Below are 20,186 nucleotides of genomic sequence, written 5' to 3' on the forward strand. Positions count from 1 at the left end.
ACTCTGTCAAGAGGAATTCTAAGGTTGGAGCAGGCACCAATACAGCTCTTTATAAGCAAACATCACACTGGTCCAGTGGCTCTTAATGAACACAGACACATTGTAAAAACTGTTACCTGCAGTGGTCTCCTTCCCCAATATGCTAGCCTCCCTCACCAGCCCCTCTCCCATTCTTCCAGACTTTATACCATGTCTGAACCTCTCTTTACAGAGTGGAGTTCACTAGATCTCATCATCTTTGATGTAACATCCTGAATAGAATAGGTGGTCGTGGCCCATGTATTTCATCTCCCATGTCACTGGAGCTGGAGCTAAATGATGAACTGACCCTTCACTTGAAGAACATCCTGATTATCCTAGCAGAAAGGTATTGGCTTTTCACAGTGTACACAATTGGGTTCATAAGTGGTGGAACAAAAAGAGAAATGTAGCCCAGGAAAAGATTGAGCAGTCGAGGAGAGGTCTTCCAATATCCGTGTATCAGACCCAAGCCAATCCGTGGTGTGTAGAAGAAGAGGACAGCACAGAGGTGGGAGACACATGTGTTCAGGGCCCTAAGGCACTCCGCATGGGACGTGACTTTCAGCACTGTTTTGAGGATCATAACATATGAGAGGAAGATGAACAGTGAATCCAACCCTACCACTATAACTATAAGAAAGAAGCCATAGATGTAGTTGACTGTGATGTCCGCACAAGCCATCTTAATAACATCCTGGTGCAGGCAGTAGCAATGGGAGAGGACATTGGCTTGACAATATTGGAACCGTTTAAGGAGAAAGGGCAGTGGGAATATTAAAGACACTCCTCTTAGCACAAACACCAGTCCCATCTTTCCTATTCTTGGGAGGGTTAAGATAGAAGCATATCTCAGTGGGTTACAGATAGCAACAAAGCGATCAAAGGCCATCAACAGGAGTACCGATGATTCAATGAATGAAAGTGAGTGGATGAAGAACAGCTGGGCAAAACAAGCATACAGACTGATCTCCCTAGAGTTAAACAAGAATATACCCAGTGTTGTCGGCATAGTGGATATCGACAAGGCAAGGTCTGTGATAGCCAACATGGAAAGAAAAATGTACATAGGTTCATGGAGGCTTGGATCTGTTTTTACAATGAACAGAATGACTGAATTTCCTACTATTGAAATAACATATACTAAGCAGAAGAAGATAGAGATCCAGAGATGGACGTCTTCCTGCCCAGGTATCCCAGTGAGAAGGAACACTGCAAAGCTGAATTTGGTGTCATTGACAGCTGTCATAATATACTGGGCAAGTCCAGGGAGTTTTGAAATATCCTTCCTGAAATGAAAAAACCCATGAGACTAGAGGATTTTTAACGAGACATCTTTCTGATCTCAGTGCAAGAGACTCCCAGGAGCTTAAGGAAGATAAGCTAAAGCATGGTCTTGGATTTACACCATCAGTAGGAACATAGGCATTGCCAGACTAGATCAGATCTGTAGTCCATCTGGCCTTGAATCAAATGCCCTGTAGCAGATGGTTCAGAAGATGGTGAAAGAATCCCTGAAATAGGCAGCTATGAGATAATCTGCTCTCAAGGAAAGTTTCTCCCCGAGGCCCACTAATTAGACATATATTGTAGTATAAATTAGGCATGTTTAAAGCCCTTCTAAAAGCTTTTCTGTTAAGTCCTCACAACTGTAATTGGATTTTCTGCTTATCCATATAAACATCCAGTCCCTGTTTGAAACCTGCTAAGTTCTAGGGCCCACTGATATCTTGTGGTTGGGAATTCGGCAGGCTATTTGAGTGCTGTGCGATTTTACAGTTGTGATCTTTCCACTGACAACCTTTCTGGCCCTCCATTTTGGAGTGCGGCCCATTGTACCATGACGTGTGTAAACACATGGCAAGTGCATAGTGAAAACGGTCATTGTATTTATCTGTCCTGCATTGAAGCTGTTTGTTAATGTGTTTCCATTATGGGAAGAGGATAAGAAGGCAAGGGAAGGCAGGCTGCTCTCGGTCTGGTGCTTAGGCTCATGCCTGGGTCTGCATGGCTGCCCAGCACCCACGATCTAGGGCCAGAAAGGCTGGGGCTGCGCTGCACACTGTGGGGTGGGGAAGACTGGGAAGCTTGGGGTGCTCCAGGCCTGTGGCACTAGTCTGGGGCACGGCCTGTTGCTGCTGTGGGGCTCTGGCCTGGCTCCATGGGGGGGGAGGTTGTGGAAGGGACGGGGCCTTGGGTGGAAGGGGTGAGGTTGGGGGTTTGCCTGCCCCAGGAGGGGATTCACCACCATGCATGATTTCTTTGCCTAGTTTATATATAGATAATTTTCTCCACTCCTCAGGTTCTATATTATGCATTTTCTCTTTGCAGGAATAATGACTTCAACTGCATCACTCCAGATTTACATGTGTAAATACAACCAGAACCAGTCCCTATTAATTTTCTCTACCAAATACTCTCAGTGATACTCTCTGTCCTAGAAGAATCCCTCCAAGAGAAGCTAAAGTGCTTTGTCTGGCCAAAGCTGACTGACTCCAAGGAGTTCGATCATCCTACAGGCTTCATTTTATCCTCACAGGACCTGCATCCTCTCCCCATGCAAGGATCTGTAGATATTTGGCAAGTTACAAGCTAACATAGTCAGATTGACAGGGGAGGGGTTGGCATCACAAATGGGCAAACAGTTCAAACACTAGGTTTACACTGATATCCAGTTGAGGGTGCAAGTTACTTCAGCCATGTTCATGTACGAGATGATAGGTGTAAATTACATACAACCCTTATTACACTCCCCTTTCCTGCACCTTAGCTTTACTCTTTGCTGAAACACTGACCAACGGTTCGGTTCTCTTAGGATTTCTTAAAAGGTATTGCAGAGTGATTGAGTGCACATCCCTGAATATAAGTGTTAGAAACAGGTTTTGGTCAGTTACCAGGAGACAGTATCATATAACTGTTCACTGAACACAGAGTTAATAACACAAACCATTGCAAACAGTATGTGGAGCACTTCTGAAATACTTTCGAAAGATAAAACCATTAAGTAGTAAACTTCCCACTTTTCCTTCCTGTAGAGACTCCAACAACTTTGGGGCTGGATTTCGATATATCTGCATGTCATGAAATTTTGATTTCTAATATTTGTGTTACAGTGAAAAGTGTTGGCATAACATTTACACATCTGTACTTTAGTCCACACGTGAACCCATTCTTTCCCCTCTGAGCTCCTTTCAGAGATGATTTCTCAGGATAGAGTGTGACTTACAATATAGTGTCAGTCAGCTGGATGTCTTCAGAACCTAAACAGCAAAGAAAAGCCTAGTAGCTCATCTGTCCTTCCGTTAACAGCTAACTGGTTCCCCTCAATCTATAGCCTATATCTAGAGGTTGCAGGGAGGGGGGATAGCTCAGTGATTTGAGCATTGGCCTGATGATCCCAGTGTTGTGAGTTTAGTACTTGGTCCTGCTAGTAAAGGCAGGGGGCTGGACTCAATGACCCTTCAGGGTCCCTTCCAGTTCTAGGAGATGGGTATATCTCCATTATTATTTATTATTACTGGGATCAGTATGGAAAATATTCATTCCCTGAGCTCTCACTCTCTTGTACAGAGTAACCCCAGCACACAATGAGGGTTTGCAGGAAGTGGATTTCAAAGTCAAATGCATCAGTAATCACAGAAATAGAACTTCATTTCACACATGAAACTAGTCTATTTCTCTCTCTCTCTCTCTCTCTCTCTCTCTCTCTCTCTCTCTCTCTCTCTCCATCTACGTCTTGTATTGATAAAATTAATAGCACCCGGGTATGTCATACTGTCAGACATGTAGCTGAGCTGCCATAAGGAATGTGTATGTTAAACCCACTTGTTGGGCTGTTTGCTGTAGAGCTACATTGGGTTAACTATTGAGGTGCTGATGTTATGGCTATATTGGCTGCAACCATTGTGGCTCTTCTCAGTTTAATAGCAGGTTGCTGGGAAACAAGCAGGAAGGGAAACAACAGCTCAGGAAAAGCCATCGCTCAGTAACCACCTTAGGGAGGTTGAGAGACAACACAGGAGCTACAAGCTGGGAAGAGCCTATTTCTGGGCTCCAGCCACATCACACAGCTTGATTTGCCAGAGCTGGGAGTCTGTCCAGAGGTGGGTCAGCTGCTGTGAGAAGCTCTTAACACTGACAGGCACAGACACCTCTGGGGATGTCTGAAGGCCTTGCCCTGCCTGGGTCCCTGTCAGAGAGGGAGGGCTTGGGGTCAGAGACGTGTACAGACTGTTGTTTGAAAACCCTTCAGTTCTCCCATGTTTCGCTTTATTGCTACTGTTCAGATTAAAGAGTAGTTTGGTACAAGAAGCCTGGCTGGTCACTCATCTCACCACTTGTCACAGACTCCCAAAGGAAAGAACCACAGGACCCAGTCTGAATGTGGGAGGATCATGAGATTCTACCCCATGAGAAGGAAGGTTACTTTTCCTGACATCTGGCACTCGGAGACTAGGGAGAGGGGTGAGATGCAGGTAGCCCTGTAACTTTTAGTTGTATCTACAGAGCAGAGATGCTAGAGCCCTCAGCCATTCAGAAAATAGAAATATCCCCTGTCTGACCAGTTATCACAGAGCAATGCAGCTCTGAATACCTGCATTCTTAATCAACCCAAATAATAAAACTTTTGAAAAGGCATTTGCTGATTAAATTTCCAAGAGCAAATAATCCCAGGGCCACCCAGAGGGGAGGCAAGTGGGGAAATTTTCCCCTGGCACTTCAGTGGCCTCCACAAAAGTTTTTTGGAGCCTCTGGAGTGGGGTCCTTCACTCGCTCTGGGGGCCCTGGAAATCTTTCGTGTGGCCTGGGTCCCCAGAGCTTCGTTCGCTCTGGATCTTCGGTGGCAATTCAGCTGCATGGGGTTCTTCCGCTCTGGGACCTGCCGCCAAAGTGCCCCGAAGACCTGCGGCGGAGGGGTCCTTCCACCCTGGGAACTGCTGCTGAAGTGCCAGGTCCTTGGCAGCAATTTGGCAAAGGGATATCCTTCCGCTACGGGTCTTCGGTGACAATTCGGTGGCGGGGGGCCCCACTGCCGAACACCCTAGGCCTCCTGAATCCTCTGGGTGGCCCTGAATAAACCTGTGGCAATTTTTGAATTATTAACTGATATTTCTGAGGATCTCCTTTCACTCAGCCGCTGGCAGGATCAGACCCAGAGCTGAGAAAACCTCATTCAGGAAATTGCAGTTTTTTAACACTCCAAGCCCCCTTTGGATGTCAGATTTGTGTGCAGCTTCAATAACCCCCTGAGGAGCATGGGCAGGTGTAGGGGAGGGGTTCCCAAGCTCCCCAGTGCTACCAGCCCTTCACTGAGTCACTCTGACAGCCCAGCTGAGTCCTCTGCCGCTGCACAGAACATCTGCAAATGAAAACAGCTGGCACCCTTTATCCTTCACTTTTCATCTTAAAGATAGTGAAACCTGCCAACGTACCCAATTCCTGCTACGAGGGGAGCTGCTGACACCAGAGGTCTTCACCCTAAAGGACAAGGAGTCACTGAAGAGGCTGCACAGGCAGCAGGCAGTATCTGTTCAGATAGGAAGGCAGCTGCCTTTATGAAGCATGTCTGCACATTCCCTTGGGGCCACTTGGCCATCAGGGAACCTCAGCTGCTTGGCTTTGTGTGCTCCAGCTTTAACCCCCATCACGGCCAATGGCAAACTGCAGGCGGCAAAATCACAGGGGATGTGCAGTGATGCTACCCAATGGGACTGCAGCACCAGCCCTGCTGCAGGCTCTATTCCTGGCATCTGAGCTTCTCATCACTGTTCATATTGTTCTGATTAGTCACATTGCTACCTCAGGGGCAGCCGAGATGTAAAAATGATGCTGTCACAGCTGTGATCTCGCTGAAATAAATAGTAATAATAAAAATCAGTAATAGAGGATCAGATTTCTCCCATACAGCCCCCTGTCCTGCATTACACTCCCAAAGTGCAAGCTAGGAAAGGGAGATTCTACAATGCTGCACACTTGGAAATTTCCTTGGATCATTCCAGTAGGATATAAATGTCCTCTCTATTATGGTGGTGAAGTGCTGAAATAAATTGTCCAGGGAGGCTGTACACTCTCCATCATTGCAATTTTTAAGAAGTTAGACATACACCTGTCAGGAATGGTCTAGATAATACTTAGATTTTCCATGATCATAGGAGTCTAGACTTGATGACCTCTTGAAGTCCCTTCCAGTCCTGCAATTCTCCCTGAGCCATAACAGGTTGCCCCAGGAGCCAGGGTCCCCAAAGTTAGGCACAGTTCTCAGTGATCCACTGTATCTAGGCTTCCCACCCACAATCCCTCTGCCTCCACAACTGCTCTAGGACTCCCTCTAGCTCCTGGCTAGCACAGGTTCAACAGAGATGTGCTACCAGGCCCTGTCACAGTAGCCACTGCCCACAGGATCTGCTGAAGGGGCCTTGTACAGGCTGCGGGGGGCTGCACAGACATGGGAGTGCTGGTTAGAGTAGCTGATGGGCAATATACTCCAGACATAGACTGGCCAGGAGGTTTCAACCTTTCTATACCCCAAGTGCAGCCATACACTCCGTCAGTGCAACCTTCATTTATGTTACAAGGAAAAGGCAGATGAAAAGCCTCCAGTTTCTCTTGGGGATTGAAAATCTCAGCTCTGTAAACAAAGACCATTGCCCATCTATCCCACATTGAGTAGAAAGTGACCTATATTAATGAGTTTGCATGGTACAGATCTATGTGCAGTGAAAGATCATATAAATCTGGGTTTTTACTCCACCAAGGGTGCAAGCCTGGGAAACTGGGAAATTGGCTGTTGTCTCCTGTTTGTACTTGAGTGATTTAGGATAAAACACTCAGGTAGCTTAGTTGATATTCACCCAACAGTTCTGCAAGAACTCAAATATCAAATTGCAGAACAACTAACTGTGGTGTGTAACCTATCACTTAAATCAGCTTCTGTACCAGATGACTAGCAAATAGCTAATATGATACTGATTATTAAAAAAGGCTCCAGAGGTGATCCAAGCAATTACAGGCCTGTGATCCTAGCTTCAGTACAAGGCAAACTATTTGAAACTATAGTAAAGAACAGAATAATCAGACACATGGATGAACATGATTTGTTGTGGAAGTATCAGCACAGCTTTTGCAAAGGGAAATTATGCCTCATCAGATGATTATGATTCTTTGAGCTGGTCAACAAAGGTGGACAAGGGTGATCCAGGGCATATATTATACTTGGACTTTCAGAGAGTAGTTGACAAGGTGCCACAACAAAAGCTCTTAAGAAATGTAAGCAGTCATGGGGTAAGAAGGAAGGTTCTCTCCTGGCTCTATAACTGGTTAAAAGAGAGGAAACAAAGAGTAGGAATAAATGATCAGTTTTGCAGAATGAAGAGAGGTAGCTCATGATGTCCCACAGGGATCTGTACTGGGACCACTGCCGTTCCATATATTCATAAATGATCTGGAAAAAGGGGCAAACGATGAGGTGGCAAAATTTTCAGACAAGATGAAATTATTCAATATAATTAACTCCAAAATAGAGTGCAATGAGTTACAAAGAGATCTCAGAAAACTTGTTGGCTGGGGGAACAAATGCAAAGTAATTCATGTGAAAAAATATAATTCCAACTATACATACAAAATGAAGGTTCCAAATTAGCTGTTACCACTCGAAAAAGAGATCTTGGAGTCATTGTGGATAGTTCTCTGAAAACACCTGCTCAATATACAGAGGCAGTTAAAAGAAAAGCTAACTGAATATTGGGAACCATAGGTGGTGGATATAAAATGCCAGGACAGGCTCAGCCTTCCCTGGTGCATCTGCGGCCTCCAGACGTCAGTTGCTTGTTTTGCACAGAGAAACAGGTTTGCTTTCATGCAAGGCCACCAACCCGCAGAGGTGAAGCACTTCATGGTTTTATCTACCCCTTGATGTTCTAATAGCGTGTTGTGTACTAGTAAATCATTTTTCTGCATAACTGGGACAGGACTACTCACACTGGAAAATGTTCTCCAAGGTACATCAATATCCCCTTGTTTATATACAACTTTGATTTGTACTTTTGAAAAGGTGAATTTTGTGATAACCAACTTCAAGCTTTTGGTTCCTTTTCTGCTTTTGACAACAATCTGATTATTTTTACTATTTCCTGTTCCTTTGCTAGCAAAACTTTTAGATCTGGAACCCTGTGTTGAATTTCTCTTTTGCTGCCCCCATCAGAGTCAAGTTTGAATTTTCCATGGGATCTATTTGCCTGGGTTTCTTCCATGGAATACTACTACAGGATTATTATTATTATTTTTATTTTTTGGGTAATAAATTAGCATGATGATTTTCCTGAGCATATGGCCCTTTTTACTGTGATATTGCACCTTCTGAATTATGGGTCGCTGTTCTGGAGTGGATACTTCACAGGCAGTTTGCCAATATTCTGCAAAAGTGATGCATATTTAAGTGGAACTCCGTCTGAGGATGTAAATCCATAAGCATCCCATACTAGTAAAAAATATTTTATAAGTGAATTGTATACCCAAGCTGAATTTGAACAAAATTATCAAGGGGTGGCTCTTTGTAGTAATAGACATTTTTTGGCATTGTTCCAATAAGCATGCCACTGTTGAAAGTTTCAGACATTGAGCAGACTGTGGAACACCTGAGAGTGATATTTCCCACAGAGAAGGAAGCCATGCCTGTTTTTCTTGGATTTACTTTAGCGTGGACATTGGTAGAATGGGTATTTGATTTTGGAGGGATATCATAAATTCCAAACCCTGTACATAATTTACCTTGATCATGATAGCTAGATTCATCAACGAAAGAACAATAAATCCTATGATTTTTAGATGGAGTGAGATTAATATGAATAATTGATTTAAGAGTTTCTCTTGATTTACAGCTGGACACACATGAGGGTTTCCAGACTATAACAGAGCCTCTGGCAACGGAGACTGAATCTGCATTGGGTCCACTGTTATTTTTGCCCTGCAATAACAAGGTCCAGTGTGCCAGTTGAGCATTAGACACTTATGCATCTTTGACTTGATTAGAAAGCAAAAACTGAAAGGGTGTATGCAACTATTGTATTTAGGCCTCTCAAATACCCTTGGAGCGAAGGGAAATTTTGAGAGTGGGCGGAAAGAAGGTTACTGCGTGGAGAGACACGGGGGCACAAGTGTCAGCTATCCACCAACCCTTCGTAGACCCCAAATTCATCAACCCAAAGGCCCAAGTGACAATTTACCCCTTCATGTCACAAGCTGTAGACTTGCCTACAGCTGAACTGCCTGTCCAGTACAAAGGCTGGTCAGGAATGTGGACTTTTGCAGTCTATGACAATTATCCTATCCCCATGCTACTGGGGGAAGACTTGGCCAACCAGGTGAAGAGGGTCAAGAGAGTGGGAATGGTTACACATAGCCAAACCAGCCAAGTTACCAGACCCATTCCTGTTCCTGAGCCATCCACAGATGCCCCGTCTGTGTTACCAGAGACCCAGACAGAGGTAGTGGACCCGGATTCCATGTCAACCACTGAAACAGCCACAGCACCTCCAGTCCCAGGCCCGGAACTGGAACAGCAACCAGCACCAGCAATTGCAACCACATCTTCAAACTCAATGCCAGAGGGTGCCAGCGAGCCAAAACTGGCAGAAGCAACAGACAGCCATACCCAAAAGGCTCAGCCAGAGCCTGAAATACCCTCAGGTGCACTAGTGGAGAGCGGTTCGCCAGCAACGGAAACAACCCCATCACCTACATCACTTCCAGAGGGACCAAGCCCAAGTCCCCAGTCTGAGGCAGAACTGGTGACCTCAACCTCAAGGGAACAGTTCCAGACTGAGCAAGAAGCAGATGACAGCCTTCAGAAAGCTTGGGTGGCGGCACGGCGCACCTCACCGCCTCTCAGCTCTTCTCACCGATCCCCGTTTGTTATAGACCAAGGACTTTTATACAAGGAGATTCTTTCTGGTGGACATCGGGAAGAATGGCAGCCGCAAAAACAGTTGGTGGCTCCAACTAAGTACAAGGGGAAGCTCTTAAGCTTAGCCCATGATCATCCCAGTGGCCATGCTGGGGTGAACAGAACCAAAGACAGATTGGGGAAGTGCTTCCACTGGGAGGGGATGGGCAAGGACGTTGACAAGTATGTCCAGGCTTGTGAGGTATGCCAAAAAGTGGGAAAGCCCCAAGATCAGGTCAAGGCCCCTCTCCAACCACTCCCCATAATTGAGGTCCCATTTCAGCGAGTAGCTGTGGATATTCTAGGTCCTTTCCCAAAAAAGATGCCCAGAGGAAAGCAGTATGTACTGACTTTCGTGAACTTTGCTTCCCGATGGCCAGAAGCAGTAGCTCTAGGCAACACCAGGGCTAACGCTGTGTGTTAGGCCCTAACAGACATTTTTGCCAGGGCAGGTTGGCCCTCCGACATCCTTACAGATTCAGGATCTAATTTCCTGGCAGGGATCATGCAAAAACTGTGTGAAACTCATGGGGTGAACCACTTGGTTGCCACCCCGTACCACCATCAAACCAATGGCCTGGTGGAAAGGTTTAATGGAACTTTGGTGGCCATGATACGAAAATTCGTCAACGAACACTCCAATAATTGGGACCTAATGTTGCAGCAGTTGCTGTTTGCCTACAGGGCTGAACCACATCCCAGTTTAGTGTTTTCACCGTTTGAACTTGTGTATGGCCACGAGGTTAAGGGGCTATTACAGTTGGTGAAGCAGCAATGGGAGCAGTTTACACCTTCTCCAGGGACTAACATTCTGGACTTTGTAAGCAACTTACAAAACACCCTCAGACACTCCTTAGCCCTTGCTAAAGAGAACCTAAAGGATGCTCGGGAAGAGCAAAAGGCCTGGTATGACAAACATACCAGAGAACGTTCCTTCAGGGTAGGAGACCAGGTTATGGTCTTCAAGGCGCAACAGGCCCAATAGGTGGAAGCATCATGGGAAGGGCCGTTCACGGTCCAAGAGCACCTAGGAACTGGGAACTACTTCATAGCATTTCCCAATTCCTCACTAAAGCCCAGAGTGTACCATGTTAATTCTCTCAAGCCTTTCTATTCTAGAGACTTACAGGTTTGTCAATTTACAGTCCAGGGAGATAATGCTGAGTGGCCTGAAGGTGTCTACTACGAAGGGAAAAAAGACGGTGGCGTGGAAGAGGTGAACCTCTCAACCACCATGGAATGTCTGCAGTGGCAACAAATCAAGGAGCTGTGCACTAGCTTCGCCCCATTGTTCTCAGCCACCCCAGGATGGACTGAATGGGCATACCACTCCATTGACACAGGCAATGCTCACTCCATTAGAACCCCACCCTACCGGGTGTCTCCTCACGCCCAAGCTGCTATCGAACGGGAGATCCAGAACATGCTACAGATGGGTATAATCCGCTCATCTACCAGTGCATGGGCATTTCCACTGGTTCTGGTACCCACACCAGATGGGGAAATATGCTTTTGCGTGGACTACCATTAGCTAAATGCGGTAACTCGCCGGACAACTATCCAATGCCAGGCACCGATGAGCTATTGGAAAAGTTGGGACGTGCCCAGTTCATCTCTACAGTAAACTTAACCAAGGAGTACTGGCAAGTACTGCTAGATGAACCTGCCAAGGAAAGGTCAGCATTCGTCACCCATGTGGGGGTATATGAATTTAATGTACTTCCTTTCGGGCTTCGAAATGCATTCGCCACCTTCCAGAGGCTGGTAGATGGTCTACTAACAGGACTGGGAGAATATGCAGTTGCCTACCTCGATGATGTGGCCATTTTTTCGAACTCCTGGCCTGAACACCTAAAACACCTGGAAAAGGTCTTTGAGCGCATCAGGCAGGCAGGACTAACTGTTAAGGCCAAGAAGTGTTAAATAGGCCAAAATAGAGTGACTTACCTGGGACACCAGGTGGCTTGAGGAACCATAAACCCCCTACAGGCCAAGGTGGATGCTATCCAAAAGTGACCTGTCTCAAATTCAAAAAAACAGGTCCAATCCTTCTTAGGCTTGGCCGGGTATTACCGGCGATTTGTACCACACTACAGCCAAATCGCTGCCCCACTGACTGACCTGACCGAAAAGACCCAGCCAAATGCAGTTAAGTGGACTGATGAGTGTCAAAAGGCCTTTACCCAATTTAAGGCAACGCTCATGTCTGACCCTATGCTCAGGGCCCCAGACTTTGACAAGCCATTCCTAGTAACTACAGTTGCATCTGAGCGTGGTATAGGAGCAGTTCTCATGCAGGAAGGACCTGATCACAACTTCCTTCCTGTCGTGTTTCTCAGCAAGAAACTGTCTGAGAGGAAAAGTCACTGGTCAGTCAGTGAAAAGGAATGCTACGCCATTGTGTACGCCCTGGAAAAGCTACGCCCATATGTTTGGGGACAGCGGTTCCAACTACAAACTGACCATGCTGCTCTAAAGTGGCTTCATACTGCCAAGGGGAACAACAAGAAACTTCTTCGTTGGAGTTTAGCTCTCCAAGATTTTGATTTTGAAATTCAGCACATCTCAGGAGCTTCTAATAAAGTAGCTGATGCACTCTCCCGTGAGAGTTTCCCAGAATCCAGTAGTTAAAAAGTGTTCTTAAAATGTACAAGTCTGTTAGTTATATACTTAGTGGTATATGTAAAGGTGCATGTGTTGTATTAATCTGGTTATTTTAAAGTTCTAGGAGGAAATCGCCACCAGTGAGCTTCCCCACTGTCTGCAATTTGGGGGGCGTGTAATAAACAGATAGCTAAGGGTTAATGTTTCTTTCACCTGGAAAGGAGTAACCTGAAACACCTGACCAGAGGACCAATCAGGAAACAAGACTTTTTCAAATCTGGGTGGAGGGAAGTTTTTGGTGTGAGTTCTTTGTTTTTGGTCTGTTCCTTTTCCCATCTCTGAGAGTGATCTTTCTATCTCCTGGCTTTCTAATCTTCTGTTTCCAAGTTGTAAGTACAAGGATAGTAAGACAATAGGTTTATATATTTTTTTTGTATTTACATGTGTGTAGTTGCTGGAATGTTTTAAAATGTATTCTTTTTGGATAAGGCTGTTTATTCATTTTTTTTCTTTAAGCAATTGACCCTGTGTATTGTCACCTTAATACAGAGACTATATTTTATGTCCTTTTTCATTCTTTTTATATAAAGCTTTCTTTTTAAGACCTGTTGGAGTTTTTCTTTAGTGGGGACTCCAGGGAATTGAGTCTGCAGCTCACCAGGGAACTGGTGGGAGGAAGAAGTCAGGAGGGAAATCTCTTTGTGTTAGATTTACTAAGCCTGACTTTGCATACCCTCTGGGTGAGGGGGAAGAGAGATTAGATCTCTCGTACTTGTGTTTCCAGGACTTGAAACAGGGAGGGTAGAATCCCTTTGTTTAGATTCACGGAGCTTGCTTCTGTATATCTCGCCAGGAACCCAGGGAGGGAACACCTGGAGGGGAGGAGGGGGAAGGGAAATGGTTTATTCCCCTTTGTTGTGAGACTCAAGGAATCTGAGTCTTGGGGTCCCCCAGGGAAGGTTTTGGGGAGACCACAGTGAGCTAGGCACTGTATAATTCCTGGCTGGTGGCAGCAATTACCAGGTCCAAGCTGGTAACTAAGCTTGGAGGTTTTCATGCTAACACCCATATTTTGGACGCCAAGGTCCAGATCTGGGAAGAAATGTTATGACAGGAGGCGACGGCAGCGCAGTGACGAGAGTGATGAGAACATGGACACGGACTTCTCTCAAAGCACAGGCCATGCCAATTTGGACATCATGGTGGTAATGGGGCAGGTTCACACCGTAAAACACCAATTCTGGGCCAGGGAAACAAGCACAGAATGGTGGAACCGCATAGTTTGCAGGTCTGGGATGAATCTCAGTGGCTGCAAAACTTTTGCTCGCACAAGGGCACTTCCATGGAACTTTGTGACTTGCTTTCCCCTGCCCTGAAGCACAAGGATACAAAGACAAGAGCAGCCCTTACAGTTCACAAGCAAGTGATGATAGCCCTGTGGAAGTTTGCAACGCCAGACAACTACCAGTCAATCGGGAATCAATTTGGAGTGGGCAAATCTACTGTGGGGGCTGCTGTGACCCACATAGCCAAAGTGATCACTGAGTTGCTGCTATCAAGGGTAGTGACTCTGGGAAATGTGCAGGTCATAGTGGATGGCTCTGCTGCAATGGGATTCCCTAACTGTGGTGGGGCGATAGATGGAACGCATAACCCTATCTTGGGAATGGAGCACCAAGGCAGCAAGTACATAAACTGAAAAGAGTACTTTTCAATGGTGCTGCAAGCACTGGTGGATCACAAGGAAAGTTTCACCAACGTCAATGCGGGGGATGGCCGGGAAAGGTATGTGATGTTCACATCTTTAGGAACTCTGGGTTGTGTGAACAGCTGCAGCAAGGGACTTTTTTGTCTCTTCTGCAGACCAGAAAATAACTGTTGGGGATTTTGAAATGCCTATAGTTATCCTTGGGGACCCAGCCTACCCCTTAATGCCATGGCTCATCAAGTTGTACACAGGCACCCTGGACAGTTGTAAGGAGCAGTTCAACTATAGGCTGAGCAAGTGCAAAATGGTGGTAGAATGTGCATTTGGACATTTAGAAGTGCACTGGTGCAGTTTACTAACTCAGCTAGACCTCAATAAAACCAATATTCCCATTGTTATTACTGCTTGCTGTGTGCTCCAAAACATCTGTGAGAGTAAGGGAGAGACGCTTATGGCAGAAGGGAAGGTCGAGGCAAATCGCCGGGCTGCTGATTATGCGCAGCCAGACACCAGGGCAGTTAGAAGAGCACAGCAGGGCTCGGTGTGCATTGGAGAAGCTTTGAAAACCAGTTTCATGACTGGCCAGGCTACCGTGTGAAAGTTCTGTTTATTTATCCTTGATGAAAACCCTCCCCGTTGGTTCACTCTACTTCCCTGGAAGCCAACCGCCCTCCCCTCCCTCCTTTGATCTCCGCTTGCAGAGGCAATAAGTCATTGTTGTTTCAAATTCATGCATTCTTTATTACTTCATCACACAAATGGAGGGATAACTGCCAAGGTAGCCCAGGAAGGGTGGGGGACAAGGGAAGCGCCAGGTGGCGTGGTGGAGGAGGGGTGGAGGGAAGGAAAAGGCCACACTGCACTTCAAAACTTATTGAATGCCAGACTTTTGTTGTGTGGGCAGTCCTCTGTGGTGGAGTGAGGTGGCCAGAGGCTCCCTGCCCCCCACATTCTTGGGTGTCTGGGTGAGGAGGCTATGGAACTTGGGGAGGAGGGTGGTTGGTTACACAGGGGCTGCAGCCGGAGTCTGTGCTCCTGCTGCCTTTCCTGCACCTCAACAATATGCTGGAGAATGTCAGTTTGATCTTCTAGTAGCCTCAGCATTGCATCCTGCCTCCTCTCCTCATGCTGCTGCCACATATCATCTTGAACCCGACACATGTCCTCACATTCATTTTGTGCTTTCCTGCACTCTGACAGTGTCTGCCTCCATGCATTCCGCTGGGCTGTTTCAGGGTGGGAGGACTGCATGAGCTCAGAGAACATTTCATTGTGAATGCATTTTTTTCGCCTTCTAGTCTTCGCTAGCCTCTGGGACACAGATGATACAGGAATGTTGAAACGTTTGCAGCTGTGGGAGGAAAAAAAAGGGAGAGTAGTATTTAAAAAAAACACATTTTAGAGAACAATAAGTAGACTCTTTCACGGTGAACCAAGCTGTTAACATTACATGGTTCCAAACAGCAATGCCCTCATTTCACATACAAAGCACCTGTTGGGTTGGCCATTTAAAAGGAGAGGCTGTAGTTTTCAGGTTAACATGCAGCACAAACCCAACTAACCCATCCACACACACACACATACACCCTATTCTCTGGGATGATTGCTTCACCCTTTCTCCCACCACGTGGCACACAGCAGGGATGATTTCTGTTCAGCCACAGGTCAGCAGCCCAGAAGGAATGTCCACCTCTGAATGTCCTCTTAATAAAATTTCCCTGTTTCCACCAGGTGACCATGAACAATATCACTCTCCTGAGGATAACACAGAGAGATAAAGAACAGATGTTGCTTCAATGCCAGCAAACACTGGGACCATACGCTGCCAGGCTTAGTTATGCAATGATTCCACATTACGTCGGGCAGGCTCTGAGGGAGCCCAGACTGTCAGATACATTTTATTTTAAAAAAAAGAAAGAAAAAACATCTGGATAATCAGGCTGTTGCTAGATCTTAAAAGAGCATCTGGCAAGGATTAAACACCAAGAATGGCTTTCCTAGGGTCCAGCTTAAATGTTACAAAAGAAAACAGTGATATCTGTGTTAACATAGAGAATCCACAAGCCCAAAATAAAGAGATAAACCTACCTGTGTCAAGCAAAACATTTTCTGTCCTATTTATATATATCTGTAGTTCCAAATGAGCAATTCTAGAGATAAATGATGAATTTTTAAACCTGGCCCAAAATTCTTACCGCATATCTGCTGCTCTGTCTCTCCAGCTGGGAGAACAACCACACAGACACAGAGGGGAAGGTTCCCACCACCCAATTTTTAAAAGATTCTAGTCTTCCCATTGGCTCTTTTGGCCAAGTGCCAACTCACTGCCACTCACCTAAACATTTCAGTGAGACTTCTTAACCCTTTACAGGTAAGGCAAGTAGAATACCACTACTAAAGAGGATTTCTATAGCTAACTGACTGGCTGGGTGGCCATAAAAGGGTGCTCCCCTCACACACGCACACACACTTCATTTATCACAAACACTGAATTTCATCTGCCATTTTTTGGCCAACTTGCAAAGTTTTGTGAGATCCCTTTGTAATTCTTTGCAGTCTGCTTTGGACTTCACTATCTTGAGTAATTTTGCATCATCTGCAAATTTTGCCACCTCACTGTACAAGTCGTTTTCCAGATCATTTATGAGTATGTTGAATAGAACTGTTGCCACTACTGACCCCTGGGGGACGCCACTATTTACCTCTCTCCCTTCGGAAAATTGACCATTTAGTCCTACCCACTGTTTCCTATCTTTTAACCAGTTACTGATCCAGGACAGATTCTTCCTTCTTACCCCATGACTGCTTACTTTTCTTAAGAGCCTTTGGTGATGGAACTTGTCAAAGGCTTTCTGAAATCCAAGTACACTATGTGCCATGGATCACCTTTGACCACGTTTGTTCCACCCTCAAAGAATTCTAATAGAATTCTAATTAATTTTATAACATTATGAATTATTTTCTTGAACGGATCTTTATCTTGGCTGCAACTTGAACAAGTTGCTATTGTGAATATTGGAAGGAACTCAAGGATAGTTGCTCATCAGGAAGAATTTGTATTGTCACAGTAAAACAAGGACATATGGTCCCTTTACCCTCCTATCTCTGGGGGAATCTCATAATTGTTCCACTCTTTGAACTGGGAACAATATCCCATCTATGCTAAATGCTTTTCACCATGCAGGTTTGACTGGACACCTCAGTCTGTTCCCTTCCGGTACTTGTGACCAGCGCTATACAGTCACCCCAGCCTCCTTAAAACAAATGGTTTATTAACAAGCAGAAAAAGGCATTAGGAAAAGTGGTTAAAAATAACAGGGAACTGTCCTTTGTCTACACTCATCTGTCTCTTGTATCACTGCAAGCTAAGTTACACAGGCTTTGCTCTGGAGATAGAAGAACAGAACTGGCTCAATTCACATTCTTTTGAGATGACAAGGAGCTCCTGGTACCCAGCCTCATTTCACTGTATCCCTGAGAGCATCTTCCCATTTGTTTGCCCATTTCTTGTGGAAGAAGTCTTTGCTGAAACCTCTGTGTGCCTGGGTCGAGTCACTATGGTTCTGAGCCATGGCCATGCTATGGGGCCAAATTGTGAAGCTGACCTTTGTGCTCAGACAGCTTTCTCCCAGACACATATCTACGGTGAGGCCCCCATGTCTGTTTGTCCATTGTTTGACAGTTAGACCCCATGACACTCCAAATCTCACCTCAGACACAAGTCTGGTAACTGTGCTGAACTTCCCAAACATCCTGTGATGCTCCAACACTCCCACATAAATCTGCAATCTATCCCTCACTGTTACTCCTGAGTACCCTGGTATCTGCCACACACACCAAGGGGCTGGATTCATGGGGCTTCCCAGAAGGCAGCTGTCACAGGGGCTGTGATAAGAAGCCTTTTATAGACCAATGTCAGAGGTGTTGCTCTGTGGAACCCTGACATAGCCCTGATCTTTGGGTCTCAGAGTATCTGAGCACCTGGAATGTATTTATCCTCCTGCCACTGCTGTGAGGCACCATCTGCTGCCTCATCTTTTCACAGCAGGCCCTTCCCCCTACTCCACCACGTCCACCAAGACTCCTACCATTGGCTAGGGAGGAGCCAGGCAATGGTAAGAGATGCCCTGGGAGCCCAGACTGCTATAGGGAGCCCGGACTCTCCACCTTCCTTAGGGGGTGCATCCTGGGGCCTGGGGACACAGGCTGGGGACATATTTTGGGCCCTTCAGCCTAATACCAAGAAGAGGTGGAGGGTCTGGGGCTCCTTGCAGTGGCTCTGGATCCCTGAGCAGCCCTTACCATGGCCCAGCTCTGGCTTCTCTCCTGAAGAGAGGATGGAGTCTCAGGTAAAGAGGAGGAGCAGGCATGGGGTATTGTGGGAAGGGATAGGGCAGAGAGGGCGACTCAAATGAGAGGAAGAGGAGCATAAATGCGGGTCGCAGAGGGGATGGGGCTTCTGCTTGTGTCCCGCTTTTTCCTTTAAAAAGATGGTTACCTTACAGTGAACGGGCTGGACTGGGCTTGGAGCTAGTTGTGCTTCTGTAAGGGAGCTGAGTTCCATTTCTGCCCCTTTCCATTGCTAGGGCAGCACAAACAGAGGGGACAGGGTGGGAATCTGGGTCTGTGTCTCTTGACAGGACTCCTGTGTGTCTGACTCTCATTCACACATCACTTTTGCAATGTATTTATCTTCTCACCACCTCTGTGAGGCAGGGCAGGGCTATTATCCACCTCTACAGAGGCCATACTGGGTCAGACCAAAGGTCCATCTAGCCCAGTATCCTCCTTCAGATAGTGGGCAGTGCCAGGTGCCACAGAGGGAATGAACAGAACCGAGAATCATCAAGTGATCTATCCCTTCTCGCTCATTCCCAGCTTCTGGCAAACAAAGGCCAAGAACACCATCCCTGCCCATCCTGGCTAATAGCCATTGAGGGATATATCCTCTGTGAATTTATCTAGCTCTTTTTTGGACCCTGTTATAGACTTGGCCTTCACAACATCTGGTGGGTTCCAGGACTAGCTGCTCCAAGAAGCAGTCATTTAAGGTGTCAAGAGACTTAATCTGTGCATCCCATCCTGAAGTGATATATACCCAATTCATATGGAGACAATTGAAATCCCCCATTTTTATTATTGATTTTTTAAATTTTAATAACCTTCTAATCTCCATAAATATTTCACAATCGCTACCAACATCCTGGGTAGGTAGTCTGTAACATATCCCTACTGCTATATTCTTATTATTAGAATATGGAATTTCCACCCATAATAATTCTAAGTTTGGTTCATTTACGATTATTACTTCAATTGCCTCTTCCTCACCAGCATGACCTGTTCTGTTCTTTCAATATATTTTGTACCCTGGGATCACTGTGTCCCATTGATTATCCTCATTCCACCAAGTTTCTGTGATGGCTATTATATCAATACCCTCATTTAATATGAGGCACTCTAGTTTATCCATCTAATTATTTAGCTTTCTGCATTACATGATGTTCATGAATGGGATTTTTTTTATTTGATTGTTTCTCAACAATCCTACCTGTATTTTATCACCTTCCATCCTCTCCTCCTTACTAAGACATAGAGAATCTCCATTAGTCTATCCTCTCTAAAGGTTGTCACTCTCCAAACGATGTGCTTGTCTGCACCTGTCAGCTTTCCCAAAACCCTTAGTTTAAAAATTCCTCTACGACCTTCTCATTCTTAAGTGCCAGGGATCTGGTTCCATTTTGGCTTAGGTGGAGCCCATCCTTCCTGTATAGGTTCCCTCATTCACAAAAGTTTCCACATTTCCTAATAACACATGCAGCACTACTCTGCCTCTGTGACATTACACTCAGATGGGGGTGGACTCATCAGGTGTGCAGTGCACAGTCAACAGTGGAAGAGCAGTTGCCTAAATGACTG

General features: G+C 45.8%; 1 protein-coding gene across 1 annotated transcript; it reads right to left on the reverse strand.

Moving 5' to 3' along the window:
• Positions 1–331: 331 nt before the first annotated feature.
• On the reverse strand, positions 332–1,267 carry LOC115645528 (olfactory receptor 51G2-like). The gene has a single exon (XM_030550320.1). The coding sequence runs from the start codon at positions 1,265–1,267 to the stop codon at positions 332–334; it is 936 nt and encodes a 311-aa protein (XP_030406180.1).
• Between the last annotated feature and the right edge of the window lie 18,919 nt (positions 1,268–20,186).

Source organism: Gopherus evgoodei, chromosome 1 (genome assembly GCF_007399415.2).
Source record: "Gopherus evgoodei ecotype Sinaloan lineage chromosome 1, rGopEvg1_v1.p, whole genome shotgun sequence".
NCBI lineage: Eukaryota > Metazoa > Chordata > Testudines > Testudinidae > Gopherus > Gopherus evgoodei.